A 21,806-nucleotide genomic window follows, 5' to 3' on the forward strand; every position below is an offset into this window, starting at 1 on the left:
AACAAACGTGTGGGAGCGGAGAAGATGCTGTAGGTGTGAATGTGATACCACATCCACATCCACGGCGTGCGTGATGTGTTAATCTCACCGTGAGGGGAATGAATGACTGAATGTGTACATGAATGAAGACTGCCGGATTCATTGAAGGTACACGGTGGACAAAAGAGAGAGGATCAGAGAGAGGAGAGATAAAAGCCGAGGCCACAGCCTGGTTATCACCAACCGGGAGCCTGAGTCGTGTTGATGTTTGCAGTGTGAACAAATCAGGGAGGGGAAACTAGGAGGCTCAAGGTTTTTATTGCTCATTCTGTAGCCCTGAAATCACAACCATAGCATCTTACACGTTGTTAACAGAGCATTAACACACTACATTCAGCACCAGGATGTTCACGAGGATGTTTTCACCGCTGCAGAACCGCCTGTCATGAGTTCAAATCTCGACATATTTCAACCTGCGCGATGGACGTGTGTGTGTGTTCCTCTGTGCTGTAAGGACACACTGAGTTCTCAGAGGGACACACCATAAATCACACAGAGAAAAGCTAAATGTGAGCTACACTGACCCCTTCAGGCCTTAAAGTGCATCACAGGTGTGGTGCGGTGATTGTGGTGGTGGGGTGGGGATGGGCCAGGCGGCCTGCATCTGAACTCGAGTCACAGGACCGTGGAAAATACTCACAAGTGAGCATATGACCGGCCGTGACCTGGCAATGGCGGTCTGATCCACACCTGGACGCTCAGCCCAGACACGCAATGAAAACGTATCAATTTCAGCAGAAGCAGGAAACGGCAGTGAGACGAAATGTGGAATTAAATCCTCAAAATGTTGTCTTATACCCTGAATTGAAGATTTATTATATACACAAAAGGCATTTTACACCCGTTGTGACTGCATAAAAACATGAGAGTTAGATAATCTTGAAAGTAATAATGATTTCATTGTGTGATTTCTGTTTAATAAAATTTCTGAGAAAAACTAAACTCTAGCTGTGCATTTAGCACCTGACATACACAAAAATGTCTGATACCAGCAGTGAGTGAATCAGAACATATTCTTGTGTAATAACATCACACTCGAGTCACAGAGCTGTGAGTCTGTGTTTGCATCCAGAAGAGGTTGGGACCCGGAAACGACGTCTTCTTGCTCATTTTGCACAATGTGAACCAAAATTAAAAATATAATTATACTGGTACTACGGACTGTGTTCTAACTTTGAAACAAAAATAAAACATGTTTTTGTAAATGTTTGCACTATACCACTTTGGTCCTGACTGAAGTATATCAATAACTTGACTTTGGGGATCCTTTTGATGTTGGGCGGATTGTAATGAGCGTTTTGTACCGACGTTCGTGCTCCTCTGAAGATGAATTTTAAAAATTTTTGTGATCCTTTTAATCTCTCTCTCCTTTTGAATCATCACCGGGTCAAAATTTTAATGTGCAACCACAAACACCCGCAAAACTAAAGATATTCCCATCAGACTCGGCTGTACTTTGTGTGTAGTTTCAATAAGCAAATGTTAGCTTGCTAACGTCACCGTGTTAGCACTGTCATTGTGCACAGGTTAGCATCTTGACATTTAGCTGCTATGCTGGTAGCTGTTACAGCTTGTGATGCTACATGTTTACACTGCTGACTGTGAGTGGATGTTGTGTTTTATGTCTGATATTCAGACACGACTGAAGTCCATGCTAGTTAAGGTACTGTAGAAGGTTGACAGGTAAATCAGCTTAAAATTATCTGGGATTCACAAGGAGCTGATGCAAACTTGGATCAAATCATACACAATATAGTGACATTGTATTGCATTTTTGTACATCAAAGTTAATGGCACCGTTTTCACCTCTGCGACTCTCTAAATATCAAACGCTCAGCTGTAAATAGAACAAAATGCCTGTCGTGCTTCACCAGGACTCATCTGCCATACAAGAGTACAAAATTTCATGAACATCACAGTTTTTTTGTGTGGTTTATGCTTAAAGGGGAAGATGCACAATAATCAGAGTTTTCAAGTAGTTTACTGGTTTCTTTGACAGGCTCACAGAAGTCAGTACGATGGCTGGTCCTGGTCCTCATCGCTCCAGCTGTCTGTGCCGTCTGTCCCGAAGTACCGGTCCCCAAAATCCCCTGAAAAACACACAGCAGTGGAGTTTCGTATTGGTGAGTTAGGGGCTGGAGAAAATAATGAAAACACACAGCATGAATACACAGTAAAACTTAACGGCCGCAGGGGCCAGAAGATCCAGAAGTAAGAGCTCATTGATGGTTTTGTAGAATGATAAAATTTTATGACTCATTCACAAACAGAGAGACTAATTAAGTGGTGAAAGATCTTAATGTATGCATGTAGTGTTTAATTATTTAACTGTATGTAATTATTTGTTTTTACAGACAACCTGCCGCTCTATCTGATATGTGCATTGTGTATTTAGTTAGTGTGGACCGAGAGCAGTGCAGGCTTCAAATGTGAAGCGACACGAGCATTAAATTAGAACCTGCTGGGACATGAAATGAAATCTGTCAACTTGAAACAGAAATGTTTATTGTCCTTTATCTTCAGCAAAGACCCACATAACACTAATATCACACACCCAAAGTCACGATACTGAAGGCTTCTGAAATTCTTTTAAGTTATAGTTTTCTACTATACTACTATTAATGCTATTTATTAATTATCTTTTGTTCATCTCAGACAAGTTCTTCAACACTCAAGAGGCTCAAAACAAGTAAATAAATTCTACTTATTACAGAAAAAGTGAGTACATTCATAAGACGGCTTACCGATGCCAGGAACTACATGTAAACAATCATCCAGGCTCTTGTCCACAGCAGTGGTGATGATTTTGACCTTCGGGAAGGCGTAGGCCACAGAGTGAACCCCGAGCTCCGCCATCAACAGCGACACCAACACGATCTTATCCTCCTGCACCTCGTGATCCTGCTCAGCAACACACATCACAGCAACAGCTGTCAGCATCTGAAGGAAAACTAACTGGAATAATGAAGTCAGTGGGAAGGAAGGAAAACGTCCGACGTTTGTCTTTGCTGAGATAAAGCTAATCTAACCTCAGCAGGACAAAAATCAGTCAAATCAGTAAAGACACAGATGAGCAACAGAACACATGTGACTGACCAAGAGCAGAGGGGTCTTGATGCCATCTTACTGAAGAGTAACAACGTTAATCTCCACCCACCAATAGGACTCGTACTGCCATCATGGCAGCAGCGCCGGTGGAGACCGTACTGTCCATTAGGATGACATGATCTTCGCTGATGTCTTTGGGCAGACGCAGGTAATGCAGCTGGCGAGGCCAGAGAGGAGGTACAGGTTACCATGGTTACAAAAGCAGGAAGGGTAGTTACCACGGAGACACACATCATGTGGAAGAAAGGAATAAAAACAGCCAAACAATCAAAACATTTATATCCTTCGTTTTACACTTTCGTGTAAAGTATCTAAATGTAGCACACACAAGCATCTCAAAGACACTGATGAGATGAGCGTTTGGCACCAAACGACCAATTCGATCTACCTCTGGTTCGCCTGAGTCGAGGTTGGTCTGGATGAGGATCTTGCCGATGCGGACATCCTTGCACACGGCCCTCAGTGCGGGCTCCATGGTCTCTCCTGCCCGCAGGACCGACACGCCGGTGATCTGTGGAGACAGAAGAGGCAGTGGAAAAAGGGTGATGGCAGAAATCCCAGAGGACACACTTGAAAGGAAGTCAACAAGACCTTGTGAAACAAAAACTACACTCACCCCTTTCCCGTTGTATCTGCGGCCCTCGTACTCATGGCCCTGCGGAGTCTGAACTACACACGTCTGTCAGGAAATACAGAGGAAGAGTTAGCTACCTTGTTATTCCACAAGCAGACACTAGAAAAGCACCAATATTTCAATGTATGCTATATAGACATAAGTCTTGGGACAAATGACCATTACACCAATACGGACTTTGATGACATTCCATTCTAACTGCACTGTGGACTCTGTGTGGGCCAGTCAGGTTCTTCCACACCAAACTCATCCAGCCATGTCTTTATGGAGCTTTGCTTTGTGCACTGAGGCTCAGTCATGCTGGAATAGAAAAGGGCCTTCAACAAACTGTTGTCACAAAGTTGGAAGCATAGCATTGTCCAAAATGTCTTGGTATGCTGAAGCATTAAGATTTCCCTTCACTGGAAGTAAAGGGGCCCAACCCTGATAAACAGCCCCAAGCCAAATACTGTTCTCTATATAGCATATCTGTGCATGTTTTTGTGTGTGTGTGTGTATTGAACTTTGTCCTGTAAAGCACTTCTGTAGTATATTCACCATGTACGTGCTGTATTACTGCAATAAACTCACCTGAAAACAGGTCACCTTTTTTCCCTTTAGCACATTCACCACAAATGGTGCACACTTTACATTAAATACCAACAATTTTCCGAAGATAAATTTGCATGATACCACCCTGGAATTCAGTGGTTTTGGTGTCAGTATGGTATGAAAGCTAACCTGCAGAGACTTGAACTTTGCTCGATACACCACAGACAATCCATCACAGTGAGCGTTCAGCCACTTTTATTTTTGTCAGGTGCTGAAAAGTCTTTCTACGTTTAAACTACGACAACGGACACGTGAGAGTCGGCTGTTCGGATGCTTTGCTTTCAGAATCACGTAAAGGAAACAACAAGCAGACGGAATTAAGGGAAAACTTGACTCAAAGATGTTGCAAAGTTGTTTAGCAGTTGACTTAATCAAGTTAACAAGCAACAATAACTGTGACAAAACCTTAACAGCTGAGACATCGTTATTGTAATCATTTGAAGGAAGTCTCGTGTCTCTGCGAGTTGATTTTCAGACTTTATTTGCAGAAACTAAAACAGATGACTGCCTGGAAAACCCAATAACAAGATATTGATATTTCATCACCTTTAATTTGATATTGTGAGCAAACGGTTGTTTGTTTCCACATTCAGCAGTTACAGAGCAACATTATCATTCATTTCTTTCATTTACCATTCAAGTTTCTGGCCACCTGAAGAATGTAACTAATATTCACTCTGTTTTAGCTCAGTTAAAAGAGGGCTAAAAAAGCAAGCGAAAAGACAGCAGGCCCGAGGGGAGCTGCAGACTCAGAGGTCGGACTCAGATCCTCGGTGGGTTTGTCTCTTTGCACGCTAAAGCAGTCGTCTGAACACTCATTAAGCAGGTAAAGTTCACCCACCTGAGATGGTAGAAACGTTAGTGCGTGTTCTATGAGGAGACGCATTAATCTCTTTGAGTAGAAGATGAACTCATCTCGACTTGTTTCTCTATTCCTGCATTCACAAAGAAAAGAAGAAGACGAAGAAGAAGACAAGGTTTTACAGCTCAAGTTGCGTTCACTGTTTCGAGGACTCAGACTTGAGCACGTGGTACCTGATGATGGTGTGCAGGCCTCTGACCTGCGGCGTACTCTCCAACACGCTGAGCGTCTGAGGCAGCGGCTGAGTCTGCTGAGCGGAGGCAAGGAGGGCCCTGAGACCAGGAATCAAAAGGTTTTACTGGGTTATCCTGTTACTCTGAGGGGGAATGAAGCGGTCTGGCTTCAAGACAGCACAGAGTTATCATTAAGACCGACTCACTAATTGTAGAAATACAGACACAGACACACACACACACACAAAGTGAAGGCTCAGTCTGTGCACAACACTGACACGAAAGCTCAAATGAGAGGACGAAAGCCAGAAGAGTCAAAACACGTAACAGCATACCTGACACTGAGCTCACGCTGCATAAAGAGAGGAGAAAGACAATAAAACGGGGTAAAAATGAAGATAGTGTCTAAGTCACTGCTGCTGAAGATTAAAGACAGGAAACAAGTATGTAGTTTCATGTAGTTTAAATAAAGCAGTAAATAGCAATCCAAAGCAAATGACGCATTTGTCAGCTGCGGATTTGGTTGTAATGAGTACGTAGACTTAACATGAGACTTAACTGTACTCTGTGAGCTGCAGCAGTGAGACAACATGTTCAGCTGAAGTGCACAGCTGGTGTAGGACAGGCTGTAGTTTGCTTAGTTCATATTTGCTGGATGATAAAGGTGAATTCGTATTACTTCACTTTTTCCTCGGACTTTTACAGTTTCTGCAGCTGAAGCACAGCCCCGTAGCGAGAGGCAAACACAGATTTGGCCCACAGCAAAAGGAAAAACGTGTGAAGACAAGCTTAATGATGATCACAACTATGATAAAGTATTTGGTAGTGATGTGCTGGTGGTGAGTGAGTCGGCTTGGTCAGCCAGATCCTTTTAGTGATCCGACTCCCATCTGAGAGCCGATTTCTTTTTTCTTCATTTTTATTTTTTTAAATATAAATTAATACCATACAAGACAGAATAATATAATGGATTTGGCAAATGCAATCCAGAAACATCTGACAGTATATAAATATTCAAATAATAGTTCAATATGAATAAAATGTTCAATGCACATGTGTTTTTACCTTTTCAAGGTTTTTATATCAATCACAATGTAAAATTATGATATTCTGGAGACCATGAGGTTTAGTCCATTTACACTGAATATTTTAAGTGACCACACGTCAAATATGGCTGAATTCTAAAAGCCAGAAGCGGTTCTTGAGTCAAGTCTTATTGCTGAGCTGAGCCAAATGATCTGGTTCACTAAAAAGAGCCGTTATTTCCCTCCTCCGCTGCGTGATGAAAGCCTAACACCCTTTGAGCACAGGAGGATAACTGTGGTTTAGCTATCACACTGAGCAAAATAAAAACAAACAAACAAAAAAAACCCTGACAAGATTCAATAAAAGATGCAACACAGTGAAATAAGCCTGATTTGTTGACAATAAGTTTGTGTAATATAGAGGAACACCAGATTTATAAAAGCCCTAAAAGTTTTATGACTGAGACGTTCTGATTTGATTTCAGCTTGAGGCGTTTCATTGCACAAACAGCCGGGAGTCTCTCTTCCTGTCTGTATGTTACATCTTTCGGGCACATGGTGGCACCACCCTCTTATGTACCATCAGTGTTTGGGTTGCTCACCTCCTCCAGCTGGCTGTGAACATGCTGGACTATCAGATCAATGGCCACCATGTTCCCACCACCTTTGAGGGAAAAACAAGAAGAGACCGGTTGGAGACGATGTTGGTACGTTTAGCTTGTTTATCAGTCGGGAAGCAAGACTGTCTCACCTCTCGGCACCACAATGTCAGCCAGCCTCATGGTTGGCTCGATGTACTGCTCAAACGCCGGCTTCACAAACTTGTTGTATTGCTTGATGACGCCTTCAATGTCCCGTCCGCGCTCTGTGATGTCTCTGCGGAGACGGCGAACCAGCCGAATGTCTGAGTCTGTGTCCACAAAGATTTTCATATCCAGCAGCTGCAGGCGGGACGAGCAAACACACCCGAACGGTTCAATAACATTCACTTCAGGCCAAGCGGCTGCTCAAACAACAATAACTGGTGCTGATTGCTTTACTTCACTCGAGAATTCTTCAAAAAGAAGAAAAGAAAGAAAAAAAGAGAAACACGCCGCCTTACCTGAAGAAGCTCTTTGTCCGCAAAAGACATAATTCCTTCAAATATGATTACACTGGCACCATACACATTTTTCTGCACAGAGAGGAGGGGAAAGCAACAATCTTCAAAGCAGAAAGCTGCTGCATAAACACTCAGTTCAGCTCTCACAAGGTTAAAGCTGCAGAATGTCACTTTGAGAAGCAACTTCTTTTTAATTACAATATGTAATTAAGTCTATAATAAACTGTATAGACAAAAGTACTTGGACACCTGACCATCACACCAACAGGGACTTTAATGACACTGCATTCTAAATACATGGAGAGCTTTGCAGATATAACAGCTTTTCTGGGAAGACTTTCCACAAGATTCCCTTCTAGTGTATCTGTGCCCATTCATGCAGTAAGGTGTTTGTGAGGTCAGACACTGATGTTGGACCAAAAGGCCTGGCTCACAATCTCCATTCCAGTTCATCCCAAAGGTCAGCACATCCCCATAAAGAGGTGCGTCTGGATACTTTTGTCTATGCAGTGCACATTTTCAGCTTTGAGAAATTAACCTCATTGCTCAACTTTGCCTTTTTCCCCACAAAATAACAGGATGCACATTTTTAAACAGTTAAAAGTCTCATCTGGGAGTTTTCTGCAGGAAACGAGACGACTCACCCAGTCTTTCTGTCTTCTGTGCGTGGTGAAGTCATACACCGGGATCTTCACACTCTTGCCCTGCTTCAGCTTCCTCAGAGTGGCCACCAGCAGCTCAAAGTCAAAAGCCCCCGGATGATCAAAGTTGTAGTCGTTACTTGCCGCCAAAGCCTGCTCCTCTGGAGATAAAACCTGCAAAAGACAGCAGGTTAACACTCACAGGTTCACAGGATGTTGGTGATGAAGCACTTGAACTCAACACAATGAGAATATCAACACAATTCTCATGTTTGTACACTAAACATGAAGCTTAAGGGTGGAGTTTAGTATAGCTTAGCATAAAGACTAGAAACAGATGGAAACAGTTCGACTCCAGTCCAAAGGCTCAGATTCTCATCTACATCTCAGCAAGAAAGCAAATAAAAGCATCACCCAAGACGTTAAACTATTCCTTTAATTACAGAAGATGAAAAATCTTTTCACCAGGCGTCTTTAACGTTAAAGTTCTCAGCTTTTTTTGTCGCAACATTTGTGCACAAGAATTAATTTACAGTTTGCCTTAACGTGTGTATGAATCCAGTATTGTGTGTACGTTTCCTGTTTGTTTCTATAAAAACACAACGTGGAAGCTCGGCGAGGCTCAGCTTTTCAAGTCTGAGCGACGCTTCCTGATTCTGATGATAGTTTGAGGTTTTGCTCATTCACACGACAGGCTTCAAAAGAGTTCAGATGAAAACTTGCTGATGAACAGCCACAGGACTGAATTACATCACAGCCTGCAAATTATGGTGTAATTACTCAGCACATAGTGTACCCAGAACTGACAAAGTACTTGGACTAAGAAATAAATTTCAACGTAAATACTTCATTACTAAATACCGACTGTAGCCGCTTTAAATCCCGGAGAACAGTAGTGTAGTGCTGGAGTCCAGTGTTGGATGAATAAAGTTCAAGTTAAACTGAGACTTTAATGTCCTGCCATATTATCGGATCGTAAGCAGTTATTGACCCAAATATTACTATTCACAAACAAACACACACACAAATCTTTACTGCAGTTTATTGGAGCAGATGGTGTGTAAAGACAAGTTTGGCACAGCTACCCCCACCCCACTTTCAGGTGTGTGTTCAATGAATATCAGCATACGGCATCATAATAAATCCTAATTTACATCATAATTAATACACGTGTAGTTTGTCTCTTTGTCATGACAGCTTCATAAAAAGACAAAAAGGTAATTAAAATTTGATTAGAATGTAATTTACTTCTAGGACTCGTACACCTGTAGGTATGCAGTACCATGTGGTACAGCATCCAGATGATTAGTCCCCAACACAATGAGCCCACAGATAATTAACAACCGCATAAAATAAAGACAAAAATGGCTAAAATGCGTGACTTCCTCACCTTGTAGAAAGAATCCATAGACAACAGCACAACCCACGGCACATCCAGAGCCTCGATGATCTTATTGGCCACGGTGGTCTTCCCTGAGGCACTGCCCCCACACAACCCTGCACATCCACACAGCATCTCAATGGCCCATTATGTGTGTTTTTCAGAGTGTGTCTAATGTCGTCTGGCGGGATGCGTGTGCGATGACAGCTAAGTGTTTATGGCTATAATAAGAGAACGGTAATAAAAGGACGGGTTCTGCAGCTCAAAGCTACAATTTGTCATGAGGGACGTGAGAGGAGAAAACAGTCAGGAGGAGTAAAAACATCATCATACCGATGACAAAGGCCTCTTTTGACTGCGCGCCGTGCTCGTCGTACCAGGGCGGTCGGCCGGCCGTGTAGATGGTGCGTGTGCCTGTGCGCAGCAGAGGAGGCTCGGTCTTACTCAGCGAGGTGGCGCTCTTCCTGCGAGGGGCCCCGGTGGGGGGCAGGAGCCGGTCCAACGAGTCCTCCCCACTCCCGCTGCAAAAGCACACACAAAGCAGGGCAGGTTAGAGCCTGAGCACAGCCAGGTGTGTCGTGCCGTCTCCACAGTCTGTCCAGCCGTGAATGTAACAGCACCAGCTCATCATAAGCTTTAAGAATTCATCACTGTGTTATCTCTGATGATCATAACACACACTCGGACATTCAATTTAGGTGTTAAACCACACATGCACTGTAGGGAGCAAAACGTCTGGCAAACGTTTAGGATGTTGACCACGAAAAGAGTCTGACAAATTAATTCCAACCGTTAACCACATCTCACTGCCTTCCTCAGCGTGAGACGGCGGCAAAAGCTCCACTAAAAACCGTCAAGACTGCCTTGACTTAAGAATATTTTTTCAAATTAAATTTTTGTTTTGTTTCCTGTTTCCAGCTTCTTAACCATGAGGATTTGCTGCTTTGCTTCGTATTATCTGAAAGTGAACTTTATAGGTTTTTAGGTTCTGTTATTTGGACATAAGAAATCTGATCACATCACCTTTGTGGGTTTTATGGGATAGTGACGGGCATTTCTCACTATTTTCTGACATTTTAGAGGCCAAACAGTTAAAGAACTAACTTATTAACTAATAAACAGAGGAACAGGTGATAACAATAGTCATTGGTGAGATGCAAAAGCTGTTGAACCAGATTTGGCTTGTTGTATGAAGGAGTCGTATGTGTGCAGAAGCAAATTTAAGCAAGAAGTGTTTTAAATAGGAAGAAATTAAAGCTATTTATTCTGTGTGGCGGAGTGACGTCTGCATAGCAAACAGCTCTGCAGCGAACGAGTAAACATCGAGATGCAATTTCAAACATGCCAAAAACCCGAGGCTCGAGAAGAAAACCTCTCGGTGCAGCTACACAAACACGCTGTGCAAGTGTGTGTTGTGTAAGAGTGTTAACGAGTTTTCTCGCTGAGCAGTGGGCTGCTGTGTACTTTACAGGAGTATTTCCATTTCAACTACTTTGTACTTCTACTCCACAACATTTCAGAACTAAATTTCACGGTTTCAGTTTGTCAGATGTGAGGATTTGCAGCTTTTCCCCTGTGAGGGAGCGTGAAAGAGCTCTGGGTAACCGTGAGCGACATGACCCACTGATGCTTTTTGTTTTTCCTCAATCAAGAAAATAACCAGCAGATTAATCAATGATGAGAATGATCACTAATCGCAGCCCAACGCAAAATAGTTAAAAATGACAACCACAACCAACGACAAAAACCAAACAAAAGGCCACCTAAACATGAATGATGTGTGAGTAATAATAAAATACAACAGTAGTACACAGTGCAGTACACTGTGACATTTCTCTGCACTGAGTGCTTAAATTTTCTACTGTGTGTACTGTCTTCCTACTACTTAAACAATTCATGTAGCAGATTTACCTGTAACGGAGTACTTTTACCTCAGTAAAGGACCTAAATACTTTTTCCACCACTGCCTGATGCTCTGCTCGACACACAACTTCACACCACCGTTTACTAATGAACAAATGAAAGTCAGCTGAGCCTGCCCTCCCACTGGCAGTAATTAGAAAACAGATTAGTAACTCTGTTTGTTTCTAACGCCACAAATATGCACACAAACTGGAAATGAAAGAGACGACTAATGAATGGTTCTGCATATCCAGCCTGCGCACTTTTAAAACGACTGTTTCAGTAATGACACACCGCAGGCAACCCTCAGTGGCTGAGCGCGGATAAAACACCAAAATCCCTGCAAACTGACCCAAATCCTCCACTTCCTCTGACCTCTGAGCAACCCCCAGTTTACAGATTTATTTATAGCTCCACATCCACGGCGTGCTGGAGAGCTTTGTGAAAACTGGAGTCCTGCCTGAACACGCGGACTGTCACATCTTACCTGCGGTCAGACCTCAGGGACCAGCAGCCGGAGATTCTGGCTCCTGTGCCGTCCAGCAGGGTCATGTCTGCTTCGGTCGACAACCTCTTAACCTCCAGCTTCTCGCCTCTCACTGCGGCGTTTCTCACCCACCAACACCACCCCAAACAACACGACGGGCCCTCAGCGAGGCGCCACCGACTCTGACTGAGCCACGTAAGTCACGGGTGGTTCAGGCCGTCCATTCATAAATCTGTATCTGCATAAATCATCTGACTTCTGCGGTTGTCTCCACGCTACAGTCCCATGTGTCCTGCCTCGTCTCTGTCCACCTCTTCCTGTGAATGTGACAGCCACTAAGAGGATCAGCGTTAACGCGGGAGGCAAAGAGCTGCTTGGCTGGTATTAATAGAGGCACCGGTAAGCAAAAGCGGGACGGGATGGACGTCTTCTCCTGATCCTTCCTCTTAGCGCACTGATCTGACCCACCACAACAGCAGAGGGACAAACACGCTGTAAGTCATGTCTGACCGGACACAGTAGGTCCAACACAAAAAGGTCCAAAAAGGTCAAAAATAATAATTACAGAGATGATTTTTCTATCTGACTAATCAGTTAGTCGACTAATTGTTTCAGCACCTGGTAAGGTTTGTCTTTTCCTGCTTATGAAGGTCCCAATGGAGACATCTTTCTTCTATTTTAGCGTCTCTTTGGGACGAAATGAAATGTCTTCACCAGCGAGGCCTTCACACGTAACAGCGAACGTATATATAAGGTTAGCCTATGGTTCTCTGGAGGTTAGTTAGAACCTAACCAAGAGCTAACCTTAAGGGAATGTTCCCTAATGGTTATACAGAAACCTAACGAAGCCCAACTGTACTGATCCCCGTAATTTTCGTGGCAATGATCTTCGACTGCTGGTTAAGTTTATGGTTTTTATTTTGTCACTCCAACTTTGTACATTGAACATTGCATAAACTAAAACCACCGTAAGAGTTTGTGCCTCATTACGGGTCAGAAACTGAAAACATTAGCTCAGGTTGCACTATGTGACTATTTCTTATGAGCGCTGTAGTCTTACGGTAAGATTCCTGAGCATGCGCAGTAGACCGACATCAAGCCTATCAAAATAAAAGCTCCTCTTTCAACAGTGCATAGAAAGACATATGATTCCTCTGTACATTAACCAAAGTTACTGCTAATAAGAAAACATTAATGCAGTATCAAAAATAGAATGCATATCAGCCTTTATATTAATAAGAAAATTCACCTAAAATAATGAACCTTTTGTGGGGTCATTTACACTCCCACCAAATTATAGTGTTTACAGAATGGAAACCTTTAAACACATAATTTCCACACAGAATATAACCTTTAACATTTACACTTTATCACACAGAAACTATATCACATTTCATTTGCATTATGCTTAATTTGCTTCAAGCAACAAAACTAGTTTCTGGACTGGGCGCTCCACTAACGAAAGTCTGCCAGTGCGCTCTCCCTTGTCACTCAGTTCTCTCTCTCCAAGTAGGATTTTAGCCCGTCTCACAAGTCCATCCTGGCCTCTGCTGATTTCTGAGACTCTCCCAAGTCTCCATTGGCTCCTGGGTAAGGTGTCCTCAGTGTCCAGAACTATATCTCCAACTTGCAGGTTCCTTTTTGTGCTATGCCAGCACTGTCTCGCTGTGATGTTATGGAGGTACTCCTTTTTCCATCTACTCCAAAACTGTTCCGTCAGATATTGCACCTGACGCCACCTCTTTCTCCCGTAAAGATCCGCTCTCTCAAAGGTGCCAGGAGGGGGCAAGGCAGCCGTGGATTTCATGGTGATTAGGTGGTTGGGAGTAAGTGGCTCTAAACTATTGGGGCTGTTCAGAGTGTCAACAGTGAGTGGGCGGCTATTTACTATAGCCATGGTCTCGTACAAGAAAGTACGCAATGAAGCGTCATTGAGCGTACCAGGGGACAGTAGCAGAGTGGCATTCAGGACACTACGCACAGTTCTAATCTGCCGTTCCCACACACCCCCTGCGTGGCTAGCATGAGGTGCGTTCATTATAAACTCACACTGTTTCTCTGTGAGAAATGCATTCAGTCTGTCCATGTCTAGTTCTTTCAGCGCAGCATTCAGTTCATTTTTAGCACCCATGAAATTTGTGCCCTGATCACATTTGATTTGCCTTACAGCGCCTCTTAAAGCAATAAAGCATCTCAGTCCATTAATGAATGTGTCTGTAGACATGTCCTCTAACATTTCGATGTGAATTGCTCTAGAGCAAAAACAGGTGAAAAGTAACCCGTACCTCTTTTGTTGTTTTCTCCCTTGCTTTGTCCAAAAAGGACCAAAACAGTCCATGCCGCAGTATGTGAACGGCGGCGAGGGTTCTGTTCGTTCCACGGGAAGGTCACTCATTCTTTGGCCTTCAACAGGCCTTCTCAGCCGTCGACAAGTGACACAGTGTCGGATGCATGATGCAACTGCTCTGCTCAGTCCACAGATCCAATAGCCATTAGACCTGATCTCGTTGATGGTGAAGCCTTTACCCTGATGCTTCACTTTTTCATGATAGTGGGTAATGATGAGCCTTGTTATGTGTTGTCCTTGTGGTATGACTGTGGGATGTTTGAATGGAGTAGGATAAGATGAGCGACTGAGCCTACCTCCCACCTTGAGCACACCCTCTGCATCCAGGAAAACATCCAGGTGATACAGCTTGTTCTGCCTTGGAAGTTGATGTCCGTTGCTCAGTATCTTAATCTCTTCCTGGTATGCTTGGTTCTGTAGATCTTTAATGATGAGTCGTTCTGCATATTGTCTCTCACTAACTGTAGAGAGGGCATTGGATTTATCCTTCCTAGCACGTCGCACCAGACGTGCCACGGCCATGACTGCCTGAGACCAAGATGAAAACTTACAGAATCTGTCCACAAGGCTAATTTGTTCTGAGGTCTCTGTCTGAAAAGTCTGAGCCTTTTTAACTTCGGGGTCACCAACAGGCAGCTCTAAAGACACTTCTGTCGGCATTTCCATTTCCTTTTTCCACAGAAAGCTAGGGCCAGTGAACCAGTCAGATGAAAGCAACTCGTCCACTGTTGTCCCCCTTGAAGCACAGTCTGCTGGGTTGTCATCAGTAGGTACATAAAACCACTGACTGGGATCTGAGGCATGACGGATTTTCTGTACCCTATTAGCTACAAAGGTGTGAAAACGGCGGGCATCATTATTAATGTAGCCTAGGACTACCTTTGAGTCCGTCCAGTAAAAATCCTCACTGTCAGAGTAGCCTAATTCTTCCTTCAGCATATTACTGACTGTGACTGATACAACAGCTGCTGTAAGCTCTAACCTGGGTATAGTTGTTACCTTCAGCGGCGAAACGCGTGCCTTTCCCAGGAGAAGAGTGCAGTGTACATCTCCCCTTTCATTCACCAGTCTCAGATAAGTGCACTGTCCGTAGCCAGTTGTACTGGCATCTGAGAAGTGGTGTAATTCTGCTTTAGTTACCTTTCCAAAGTCTGCTGGTTGATAGCAGCGAGCTATTTGAATTCCTTCAAGTTTCACAAGGTCATCTCGCCATCTCTCCCACCGTGCCTTTAACCTCTCTGGAATGGGATCATCCCATCCTGTTCCTTGATGACACATTTCCTGGAGGACTTTCTTTCCGTTGAGGAGATAGGGCGCGATGAAGCCGAGTGGGTCGTATACGGAGGCGACAGACGACAGAATGCCACGTCGTGTCGCTGGCTGGTCCTTGGGCGTGACACTGAAAGTGAAACAGTCACTCTCAATGTTCCAGTGTATTCCTAGTGCTCTTTCTAAAGCGGCATCGCTGAGCGAGAGACTCTTTGCTTTGGTGTCTGTAGCGTGCTCAGTTGCTGGGATGCTCTGTAGAACAGTATCGTTGTTTGACACAAATTTGTGCAAGCGTAGACCTCCTTTAGCACACAATTCACGTGCCTCCTTTGCTAGACGGATGGCCTTTTCTTCAGTCTCGACACTGGCTACCCCATCGTCTACATAAAAGTCTCTGGCAATGAACTGTGACCCTAGTGGGTGTGTGTGACTGTGTTCTTTGGCGAGCTGCTTTAGTCCATAGTTCGCACACCCTGGTGAGGATATGGCTCCGAAAAGATGGACTTTCATCCTGAATTCCTGGGCTGGTGTACTTGTGTCGCCGTTCTTCCACCATAGGAAGCGCAAGTAGTCACGGTCCTTCTCTGAGACATGAAACTGATGGAACATCTTTTCTATGTCACACATCAAAGCAACATGATGCTGCCGGAAGCGAATAAGCACTCCTGTCAGATTGTTTATCATGTCTGGGCCTGACAAAAGGTGATCATTCAGACTGCTCCCTCGGTACTTTGCTGAGCAGTCGAAAACCACTCTAAGCTTTTCAGGCTTTTTGGGGTGATAAATACCGTGGTGTGGTATGTACCACTTCTCTCCATCAGTGCCTTCAGTAGACACTTCTTCTACGTCACCCCTTTCAGTTATGTCCTTCATGTAATTCACATAATCATTCTTGTACTTTTCGTTTGCATTGAACTTTCTTTTCAGGTGACTGAGCCTAACAACGGCAAGCTGCTTGTTGTCAGGTAAGCATGGCCTTTCTTTGAACGGGAGGGGCATTTCATAATGTCCGTGTTCATTTTTCTTTATGTTTTCCTTTAACTTGTCTAGAAAGATCAAGTCTTCCTGAGAGACTGTTTTGTCATTTGCGTGAGTGTCTTTAAAGTCAGTCTCTAGTATTCTGAGGGCGTCCAAAGGAGTCTCCGCAGGTAGCTCCCTCACGGTTACTCTGTGGCAGTGACTTGTGAGAAGTGAGTCGGAGTGAGGAGCTGAACAGCCAACAATAGTCCACCCTAAATCTGTGAGAATGGCAAAGGGTTCGTCATCCTCACCTGTTATGACACGCCTGGGTACAAGCGTTCTCGGACAGTTGTAGCCGATCAGTAGTCCCACTTCACAGCTAAGCAGTGGTGGTATCTGGTCTGCTATCGTGTGTAGATGGCGCCATCTTTTAGCTGTCTCGTGCGTTGGAATATGCTCCCTGTTTACTGGTATACAGTCTTTGGTGTATGCAGGGGGCAAACTAATGTGCGCAGTGGAACTGAAACCTCTCACACGCAGGCCAGATGCTCTTTCACTTTTCAAGATCATATTCTCACCCATCATGGTAGTGAGTTTTAGTTTAACTGGGTAAGTAGTCAGCTGCAGTTCATTACTTACATCTTGTTCGATGAATGTCGTGTCGCTTTGTGTATCCAGCAGGGCATACACAAGTTTCTCTCTGAATGGATCCTTTTCATTGGAGACCCAGACCGGTACGATCATCGAAGTGTTTGCTGACTGACCTTGGATGGTGACGTTGAGGGACGTAGCAGATGCCGGCTCCATTTCACTGTGTTGTGCTGGATTTTGCTTTTCTTCCTTTACCTTGTTCTCACCTCTTCTGTAGCTGTCGTCGTGAAGACAGGTGGGATGTCGTCCTTTGCACAATCCACATGTGTGACGTAGCCGGCACTCCTTAGCCCCGTGACCAGGTTTGAGGCAACCGTAACACAGTTTATTGTCTTTGACATAAGTCCGTCGGTATTCTAATGTCTCTTTCAGAAAATCTGGGCATTTGCAGAGCTGATGATTGCTGTCTTGACATAACATGCATGGAGTTTTGACCTTTTCTTTTGGCGTTGTCTGATTACTATTGTCCACTATTGTCTGTGTGTTGAAGACACTGGCCTTGTTTCTTTTATTGACTCTTGTGTTTACCTTGTCATTGTAGGATTCAGCAGAGTGGAGAGCGAAGAGAGAAGTGACTGGGTTGCATGCGGTTTCTGCCTCCATGGACATGAACTTGGCAAACTCTTTAAAGCTGGGGAAATCTTTTCCATCTGTGAGACGTACAGTCACTTGGCGATTCCACCTTGACGCTAACCACTCAGGCAGTTTCCTTATCAACTTCTGATTTTCTTCGCAATCATTTAAGATATTCAAACCCTTCACGTGAGGCATGGCCTGCAGACAAGCATTTAGGAAATCAGAGAAGCTTCTCAGTCCTTCAGCATCTTTTCCCTGAATCTTAGGCCAACTGGATAACTTTTCTCTGAAGGCCTTCTGGATGATGAACGGTTGGCCATACCTTTGATTTAGCTTGTTCCAAGCATCACTGTATGCTGCATCATCACTGCGATAGAAAGTACCTTCTAAACACTTCTGAGCTGAGCCACCTACATAGCGCTTGAGGTAGTGCAGCTTATCAGCAGTGGAAATATTCTTTCTGTCTATGAGTGCCATAAATGAGGCTTTCCACTCAACAAAGTCTATTGGATTGCCAGTAAATACAGTGGGCTCTGGCATTGGCAGTCTATTAATAGCAATGCTGTCCTGGACAGCTTGGGCCAGGCGGGAGATGTCATTAGGAGAAGGTGGAGTGGCAGCTTGGTAGGGCTGTGTCGGGGCATGAAGAGGAATGTGGTTGTGTGGCAGGGGATCACGAAATGACTGAAAAGACTGAGCATCAGATTCCTCTTTAACCTCTCTGTCATAGGCCTCGAATCTGGCTTTAGCGGCCTTTAAGCCTTTTTCAGCTTGTAAGTGTTCTAATTCTGCTTTATGTCTTTCTAATTCTTTCTTGTGTTCCTCTTCAAGCATTCTTATCTTCTCCTTTTGTTTCTTTTCTTCCATCAACACCTTAAATTCAGCCTCCTTTGCGGCTAAATTCGCCGCCGCTTCAGCTCGCTTGGCGGCAACACTTGAGTGATGGGAGTGACGACTGAGTTCAGAGGCAGAGCCGTAAATGGACCGTGCATAGTCTGGTTCAAGTAGCTCACGCAAGCACCTTGCTTCATGTTCTGCGTCATATTCGCCATTTATGCCTGTCAGTCTTTCATTTATGATTCTCATTATGTCACCTGTTACCGCCACGCAAGCATCAACTTTACGTCTTAGCTCTGGATCAGGCGTGCTTCGTGCTCTCAGTTCATCGAACATCTTCAAAACTTCCATTTTCATTTTCTCTAGTTCGTCAGCAAGGGATGCTAGGTGCCTTTCTGTTAGCTCATATTTCAGCTCTTGTCGTGTCCTACGAGCTAGAGCTTTCCACTGTTCATAAAGGCTAGCAAGTTTCTTTTCCCTTTTGCTCTGTTCTTCTCTACAGTATGCTAGCATTTTTTCCGTGGGATTTCGCGTGCGCTCCGAGCGCCTAACTTTATCAGCAACATCACCGTCATCTTTTAACAGTTCAGTTAACATGTTTTCATTCATTTGCAAAGTCTCTTTAAGCTCTTGTCTGATAGCACCTTTTTCTGTTTCCTTTTTTAGCATTTCCTTGCCTTCCTCTATTACCTTTCGAAGGGTAGCGATCTTTTCCTCCTTGCCGTTGGTGCCCGAAATGGCATCGTCTCCCTCCATTTTGTTAGCTTTTATCCGTAAGTCCTTGTTGTTGTTTCTAAAGTCCTTTTCTCACCACCACACCGTCTTCAGCTAACCGCTATCCTTGTTCTTTTCCTTCGAAGTTTTGTTCCTTTTCGTCCGTATTTCCTCCGTTGGAATCTTCTTAGCAGGCTAGCTGGAGAGGTGAAACTCTTACTGTACTGATCCCCGTAATTTTCGTGGCAATGATCTTCGACTGCTGGTTAAGTTTATGGTTTTTATTTTGTCACTCCAACTTTGTACATTGAACATTGCATAAACTAAAACCACCGTAAGAGTTTGTGCCTCATTACGGGTCAGAAACTGAAAACATTAGCTCAGGTTGCACTATGTGACTATTTCTTATGAGCGCTGTAGTCTTACGGTAAGATTCCTGAGCATGCGCAGTAGACCGACATCAAGCCTATCAAAATAAAAGCTCCTCTTTCAACAGTGCATAGAAAGACATATGATTCCTCTGTACATTAACCAAAGTTACTGCTAATAAGAAAACATTAATGCAGTATCAAAAATAGAATGCATATCAGCCTTTATATTAATAAGAAAATTCACCTAAAATAATGAACCTTTTGTGGGGTCATTTACACCAACGTTCCCTAAACATTGAGGGAACCAACAAACCAAACGTTCTCCTGTGGTTGCACTGTTACCTCCACTCAACGTTATGTTCGGTTGTTTTTTGGTTGATCTGAGAACTATTAGAGCAAAAACTAAAAACAGAGCTATTTTCTGACACCTTAGCTATGTAGGCTGCCTGATCTTTTATTTTAATCTATTATTTCGATTTCCATTTATAGTGTACTTTTATTATTTTATCTTTTACCATTAGGGTATTAGGAATCCCATCAGATATTATGTCATACTTTAGCCAGCTGACGGATATGTTAATGCCAGGCACATGCTCATGTAACGTGATGTAGCCTCATCGGTGTCATTATTTTATTGTGTAGCAGGAGCAGGTGAGAATATGCATTACTGTATTTCATCACCAGCATGGAGTCATATCACTTAAATGTTTACTTAAGTGAAAGTACACGTGTGTTACGGCACTATTTATGTTGGCTAATTACTGATAGCGTTACTACTGATGCATTCATGTGTGTTTTGATGTTGTACTCGGTCGAGGTCGATTAAATTTGGACAAAATGTATCTAGAGCTGAACTGATCAGTCAACTGCGCAAATGACCGAAAGTTAATCAGGATTATTGATAACTGAATCGATCATTTGAGTCGTTTTTCGAGAAATGAAAAGGATAAGTTTATACATGAGAAAATCACGATGGATATTTTGTCAACGCTCTCTGATATTTCACGGATCGAACAGTTAGTGGGCCGTCATGGCTGCAGCCACAGTCTAATCGATAACTTCCACATAACTAGTAGCTGCAGCTGTGAAACAAATGGGTACAATACACTAGGTCTCCGTCTATCTGAACAGAATTATACATTTGTCTGAAACTGTAAAAAGTACACGACAAGTGCCTAAAAACAAATTGCACTGAAGTATATGTGGAATCTAACTGAGCCCACTTAACCCCATTTGGTGTAACTTCATGCATTACAGTGTTGCTTACATGTTGATGCATCAATAACAATAATCCGATGACCTTATGGCAAAGCCCGATGTTAATGTTTTAGGCAGAGTTTGTTGCTCTGTTGCGTATTTGTGTACTTTTACTTCAGTAAATACACTTGAGCTACGACCTCCCCGTGCAGCTTTTAACATATTTTTGAAGGTTAACGTGTGCAATATTGAGCAATATCGAAATTGCTTCATACTCAACGCATCCATAGGTGCCACAGATGAAGACTTGGCATAAGTGAATCTTTTATTGAATGTATGTGGTTTGAAAATATTCTGCTGGTTTGTTATGTGGAGCCTGTGGACGCACGGCGGTCAACACGCAGCAGCTCGACCCACTTCTGAAGGACCTCCGTGTTTTTAACGCATGTGATGAGTGCGCAGCGCACCGGGGTCACTACATTGTACAGTTAGTTACTAAATATCAGCAGACGGGGGCTTAGTAACACCAACATGAGAGGCGAAACATATTTTTGCAGTTTGGGTGAGAAGGAGCGCAGGAGTCCGTGTGGTCAGCGTTACGTTACGAGATGAGGATGCTGCCGCAGGCTAAGTGAAAATCAAAAGTCACATTCCGGCACAGGGAACACATGTGAAATAATAACAATAATAAAAAAACACTCAGAGCATCATGTACCTGTCCGAGCGGGACGACATTTTTTTCCCGCACTCCGCTTCCGTTAAGATCTTGCGACCTCTGAGCCGGCACCGGCTGGTTACAGCCATGGATGGAGTCCTTCTTAACCGAGCGGTGGGGGATTGTGGGTATTGTAGTTTATCATGACGCGCGTCCTCACAGCTGTTCTGTCAAGTAGTAATGCACGCACACACACACACACACACACACACCTTTATGAAGAC

General features: G+C 43.7%; 1 protein-coding gene across 3 annotated transcripts; it reads right to left on the bottom strand.

The window, feature by feature from the left end:
- Nucleotides 1-278: 278 nt before the first annotated feature.
- On the bottom strand, nucleotides 279-21,695 carry uckl1a (uridine-cytidine kinase 1-like 1a). 3 transcript variants are annotated; one of them, XM_046397052.1, is made up of 15 exons: nucleotides 21,583-21,695; nucleotides 9,890-10,077; nucleotides 9,566-9,672; nucleotides 8,179-8,349; nucleotides 7,535-7,606; nucleotides 7,184-7,373; nucleotides 7,035-7,096; nucleotides 5,743-5,759; nucleotides 5,408-5,506; nucleotides 5,214-5,307; nucleotides 3,764-3,826; nucleotides 3,536-3,658; nucleotides 3,197-3,304; nucleotides 2,784-2,940; nucleotides 279-2,129 (listed from the first exon to the last, which is right to left on the bottom strand). In XM_046397052.1, the coding sequence occupies exons 1-15, from the start codon at nucleotides 21,669-21,671 to the stop codon at nucleotides 2,050-2,052; spliced, it is 1,620 nt and encodes a 539-aa protein (XP_046253008.1). In that variant the 5' UTR covers nucleotides 21,672-21,695; the 3' UTR covers nucleotides 279-2,049. The 3 variants fall into 3 exon arrangements, with proteins under 3 accessions (XP_046253008.1, XP_046253010.1, XP_046253009.1); XM_046397053.1 differs by lacking the exon at nucleotides 279-2,129 and having other exon boundaries at nucleotides 2,807-2,940; nucleotides 3,136-3,304; XM_046397054.1 differs by lacking the exons at nucleotides 9,566-9,672; nucleotides 21,583-21,695 and having other exon boundaries at nucleotides 9,890-10,023.
- Nucleotides 21,696-21,806: the final 111 nt, after the last annotated feature.

The sequence above is a fragment of the Scatophagus argus genome, chromosome 8, assembly GCF_020382885.2.
Source record: "Scatophagus argus isolate fScaArg1 chromosome 8, fScaArg1.pri, whole genome shotgun sequence".
In the NCBI taxonomy this organism is placed as follows: Eukaryota; Metazoa; Chordata; class Actinopteri; family Scatophagidae; genus Scatophagus; species Scatophagus argus.